The sequence below is a fragment of the Protopterus annectens genome, chromosome 9.part0 (assembly GCF_019279795.1).
Source record: "Protopterus annectens isolate FY-2018-M chromosome 9.part0, PAN1.0, whole genome shotgun sequence".
NCBI classification, from domain to species: Eukaryota; Metazoa; Chordata; order Ceratodontiformes; family Protopteridae; genus Protopterus; species Protopterus annectens.
In genome coordinates this window covers 1221595022-1221601021 of record NC_056743.1, presented here as the reverse complement: position 1 = coordinate 1221601021, position 6000 = coordinate 1221595022, and the positions used below count along the sequence as shown (strand labels likewise).

The 6000-nt window shown below is 40.1% G+C and overlaps 1 protein-coding gene across 1 annotated transcript in view; it reads right to left on the bottom strand.

Annotated features, from left to right (window-relative positions):
• Positions 1–612: 612 nt before the first annotated feature.
• Positions 613–6000, bottom strand: part of LOC122810640 (extracellular calcium-sensing receptor-like) — a 121482-nt gene continuing 116094 nt past the window's right edge. Inside the window, exons 4-5 of the mRNA XM_044082213.1 lie at positions 2233–2356; positions 613–1523 (exon numbers count right to left, since the gene is read on the bottom strand). Of these exons, the coding sequence (XP_043938148.1) occupies positions 613–1523; positions 2233–2356 (1035 nt within the window). The remainder of the gene's footprint in view (positions 1524–2232; positions 2357–6000) is intronic.

Sequence of the window (6000 nt, the reverse complement as noted above, 5' to 3'; positions counted from 1 at the left end):
GTCACTGTGTGATATCCATGCTGCTGCTAATGTCTTAGAATGGACAGACGGATGTATTCATACCATTAAATACCAACTCTCATCTACTCTGCATATCAACCATGGCATTCCCCTGCAGAAACTTTTTGATGACTCAAAGAAAAAAACTGAACAATAAACGTGCACCACTGCATCTACCATTTTTTTCTTCAGAAATATCCCTTGAGTTTTTGCCTGTTTTTTCAACTAGTCAGTGTGATATTACAGTGTTATGGTAATATACAAAAAAAATCTGAACTTCTAAAACTTCTTGGAACAAATATTCATCTCCTTTAGCTTGTTAAATTGAACTTTTATAGTTAAAAAAACACTCTGTAATCTCTACAAATCCCAGCATACTCACTTCCCAAACTGTTCAATAAATCTAAGTGGAAAACTGTTCATTTTGTTTACAAACACACACATATTCACTTCTCATTTTTCAGTAATACATTTTTGTAGTTTATCACTATAAACTGCATTTTGTTTGCATGCATGTTGTCCTAAAGGTGTTAATAAGATAATTGTAAAACTGCTAGTAGCATATTATGTTTACTTAGTGTGACAATATACTGATGGAGGAGTATCTTTTTATTATATTGCAGGATTAGTTTTTCCAATTAAATGGTCTCTGATGTTTGCATCAGGTCTCAGTACAATGATATAACACTTTGGGAAAAAAATACAGCTGAGAAGACCAGCACTAGAAGACACAATAGCAAAAATCTCCACCACCACCATGTACTTCCCCTGTGTACTCAGATAGGCTGGGATGAATGAGATCCAAACACTGACAAAAACAATCATGCTGAAGCTAATGTACTTGGCCTCATTAAAGCTGTCTGGTAGCTTCCTTGCAAAGAAGGCAGTAATGAAACTCAAAACAGCTAAGATGCCAAGATACCCTAGCATTATATAGAACATCTCAGTGAAACTATCAATGCATTCCAGGATCACCTTATTGCTTCGTGTGTTTATGTTCTGGTTTGGGTATGAAGGTGACATGACCAACCAAAGGAGGCAGATCAGAACTTGAAGTAGTGTGCTGGATACCACAATGAAGGCTGGAGTCTTTGGCCCCACCCACCTCTTCAGGCTACTGTTGGGACTAGTAGCACTGAAAGCAATGACCACTGTAGTTGTCTTGGCCAAAACAGATGACACACAGATGGAGAATATTATCCCAAAAGTGGGCTGGCGGAGCTGACAGCTAAGCATCACAGGCTGACCAATAAAGATAAGGGAGCAGAGGAAGCACATCATGAGTGCCACCAGGAGAAGGAAACTCAGTTGACGGTTGTTTGCACGCACTATCGCAGTGTCATGGTTCTTAACAAAGATGGCAAGTATGCATGCAGTTAAAATGAAGAAGATGACAGCAATGATGGCCAAAGCCATTCCTAGGGGCTCTTCATAGGACAGGAATTCAATGACCTTGTCTTCACATTTATCTCGATTTCCATTTGGCCACTGATACTTTTGACATTTTGTGCACTCTGTAACATCTGTAAAGGAAAAAGAAAACATATATTTTAAGTTCTGAGTTTTACCATGCTCCCTTACTACCATTCCTATAACCAACTTTATGTATTCTCTCATGCTGTGTGTTCCTTTGTGTTATTGTAATATTTTATCACTGAATGGCTCACAATTTCCAAGACCATGCTATTGTTTCATTGCTATGATAACATTTGATAGAGGTTAGGCATGAATGAGTTAATACACACATGATACCACCTAGGACAGCTCCCGCATGGAGTCTTTCTGTACTCCTAGTAGCCAGTGAGTATATCCCATGGGGTTCCTTGCCCTCACCACTCTGATGACATTGTTATAATGATAAATCCAGCTGAAATGGAATTATTTCCACTCCTGAACTCCTAGTATTTTAGATCTAGTAGATTTGTATCCTTCAGAAAGCCTACATTCCAAGCCTAAGAAGCAGAAAGGGGTTCAAGAGTGTATAGAATATGAATGGATTTGTTTGGCTGGCTTACATGGAGGAGGAACTTGCATAATTAACTTGAATTAGGGATCTGCAGCTTATTTAAGGAAATTGGAATGGGCATACTTGGTGGGTCAGAGAATATGTATTTGCAATAAAAAGTTTGTGTTTCCATCTTTCTGATGTAAGATTCTAGAAGGATGTTTAATGATCTCTTGCTGGTATTCAGTAATTATTTATATGCTATCATTTTTAATAAAAGCTCTTACCACTATGGTTGCTAATTTCTCCCTTGGGACATGGAAAACAGTCAAAGCAACAAGGTGGCTGCCCTTGTCGAGTAGCTTTCCGGTATCCAATGGGGCAGCTTTCACTACATACTGAGGTTGGAATCTGTGGATGAGAAAAGCCAAAAGAGTAGAAAGAATGCAGAAATAAACTTTGCTTAAAAACAAAGGTGGTATAAGACTTAGACAGTTAACATCAATGTACCTAGTCATACTGTAGTAAAAATATATGTTTCCCTACAACTGAGGCTAAACTGTCAGGTCAGCAGTTTCCAGCTGTATCCTACTTCCTACTTCCAGTCTTGAGAAGCAGAATTCCATGTGTCATCTTCTAGTTATCCAGAATGTTACCCTTCTCCCATTAATCACTAAAAGGGATGATTGCTGCATTGCCATTTTTCCCACAGCTTTCTCTAGGGAAAATCCTGTCAGGTCACATTACCTTCGTGATGGGTCCCTACTCCGGGCCAGCAATCAAGGAGATACAATCCTCACCACTGCTTCTGGTGAGGGATGGTCACTAAGAGCAAAGATAGATTCATACAGTATTTTTAGATGAAGAACCCTGCACCAAGCACAGTTTCCCTTAAGAGCACACAGGCAGCACGCTCCAGACCTGGGGCTGGACTCTTCTCTCTCCAGAGTCACACAGAACTCTACAAAGTCCACTGTGGGGCTCTGTGCCCCTGTTCTCACACACACACTTGGATATTTGAGTTTCACACACACACACACACACACACACACACACACACACACACACACACACACACACACACACACACCTGGGAAAAGCTGCCACAGATTTGCTAACTGTGCTCCTTTCTGCACAGACTCTGGGGTAATCACACAGCCACCAGTCAGCTACCCTAAGGCTCTTACTAATACAAATGGTAGAGTGTGACCAAAGCAGCAAGGCTTTCAGGAGTGGCCACAGTATCACTAAAATAAGCATAAATGCTCTCAAGATGTTAAAAGTATTCTCTGAAGGACCAGCCACAATAAAAGATATTAAAATATTTAATGATAAATAATAAAACAGAAAACAGGAGAATACTGAATACAATAAACAGCAGAGTTTCAGCACAGAGATATAAAAAAATAATGCAGTTGGAATGTTTCTCACAGATGTAGCAAACAATACTGAACTATTCTCACTAAATGTACCTGACTAACTAAAAAAATTACTGTTTCGTGACTACTTACAAAAACAAGGTAAGCTGATGTGTGCTGAGTGTCTTACCACAGCAAAAGCCAGATGATGTCTATCTCTGTCTGAGGGGATGTATGAGATGTATATTGTGGAACAGAGCATGTGTATGTAACTTTAAGAAGCATTTCCAGGTGTAAGCATGTGCATATAAATAGTGAGCATGTGCAGGCAGCAGCGCCATTTTGAAAGAACAGCCAGAGTGTTAACATGTATGAGTGTGGTAGTCAGTCTGTTTATAAGTTTATTTAAGTTTAAATTACAAAGCCTCATTCCTGATATGTTTGTGTAAAATAAAGCTGTTTGAACTGAACTCACAACCACTTGTCTGTTTTATCCTGACCAAAAGAGAGACATATATCCTGTCATAAATCTTTTCTGTCAGATTCTAAAGTGCTGCTGCAAGGGTTCCAAAGAAACCAGATGCTGGCTAGAGGATGACACCACCTCTTGTCACCTGACTCTGGTATAATACACACAGAGCTTTGCTAAGATCTGTGGCAGAATCTGAAAACTATAACACAATTTCAAACTTTCCTCCCTTCCAGGGTTCTCTGACAAACATAAACATTCGATCAGTTACAACAATACAACCTAATATATATGCATACGTTCTTTCTGTCCAGCAGGACATACTATTGATGCATTTTTAACACAAGTAACTTTACAAATATAGTTTTAACTCAATCATCTGTACAAATTAGTATGACAGTCAAATAACATAACATTTTTTTATGAAACTCCAGCTAGCTATGCTGGCATATATACACATATACTGCCCTACTCTCCCTGGCACAGATGGCAGTACCTCATAACATCACAACTTTGTACAGCCATAGATTTTCATGTCCTACCAAACACTTTCTCCTCTGATGGACTAGGATGCAGCCCCGTATCCTGGCCATTTCCATTGTCTGATTTTATTATCTCCCTTATCTTCATTAGGGAATAGCAGGCAAATGTATTTTTTAACAAACCTACTGTTTCACCATCTTTTGACATCAGATGACACCAATTTTATTTCATTTTCTATCCCAAATTTTGCTTTTTTCCTTTGTATATTTGTAAAATACTGTATTTCCCTGCTTGATAGAATTGTCTACATTTTCCTTTGATTTTCTGTCTTCCCAAGCCATGCCCTTTTTACTTGAGAGTGACTGCTGCAGGGAATCAGCAAATGGTAGGGGAATGGATTGCAAAACTGAAGGCACATGGGATGAATCTGAGTACAGACAACACAGTGGCCATAGCAGCAAATGGGGAAATCAGAAGAAGCTGAAAACTGAGATAGAAGGGAAATAGTGGAATAGGTTAACACCTTCAAGTATATTGGAGGTGTAGTTGAGGAGAGTGGAAGTCTGAATGAAGAAGTCAAAGCTTGACTCAGAGATGCTGCAGCCAGCTGGCACAAAGTCAGCTGTGATGTGTGCCACAAGAATGCCAAAGAAGCTGAAGAGCAAGTTGCATAAAGCAATGGTGTGTCCAGTGCTTCACTGTGGTACAGAAACCTAGGCAGTGAAGGTAGGTCAGCTGAGGAAGCTTAAGCTTATTGGTGCCAAAGCACACATGGTGTAAAATTAAATGCAAAAAAGTGCATCATTGCCCCCTTTGGCTTCTGCAAATTACAATATAGGCAGTACCCCCCCCCCCCAAGCTCGAACCCAGTGGTGCATGACTTGGGAACACAAGTTGATAGCAGTCTAAACTTCAATCACCATGTGTCCACAGTAATAAGGAAAGCCTTTTATGTTGCACACCTCATAAGTAAGGGCATTGCATTCAAGACCAAGGATGTTATAACTCCTCTGTACTCCACCCTCATCAGAACACTAATAGAGTACAATGCTCCATTTTGCCTGTACCTCACCAGACACCTGCAGCAGCTGGAGAGACCACAGAGTTTCCTGACCAAGAGAATTCACTGACTCCAAAACATGACCTACATGGAAAGACTGAAAGCCCTGCCACTGTACTTTGTGTCCTACAGGCTGCTCAGATGTGACCTGTGTCTGGCCTACAGAGCAGTCTATGACCCTGCCCTAATGGAAATGCTGTATGTCCACAAATCAAATGGGACAAGAGTCACTTGCTCTAGAGATCTCAGCTTAGCCTGTGACTTATACAAAACATGTTGTTGAGACATATATGTCTCCCAGAGACTGCCGCTACTCTGGAATAAACTCCTAATTCACATTAAGCAGAGCTCCTCAATGACATTATTTAAGTGCAACCTGGACAACTGGATGGGAGACTGTAAATTCACCCCTGGGATGGCACCTATGTCTCTCATGGACAGGGTAGCCAGTAGTGATCATAGATTCACTCTGCAGACAATCAAACCATCTAACAATGGTCATTTAGTGAACATGGGTATTACATGGCTAGGCTTGTAAAGGCCCTAGGGCCATTAGCCTAGTAACCTTCTATGAATCTATTAACCTATAGAGATGATGTATCTGAGATGGGTATTAAACTGTATACTGTTAGACAAATAAAGCAATGAGAACATCTGAGCAGAAAGCAAAGTAGCTTCAGTTACA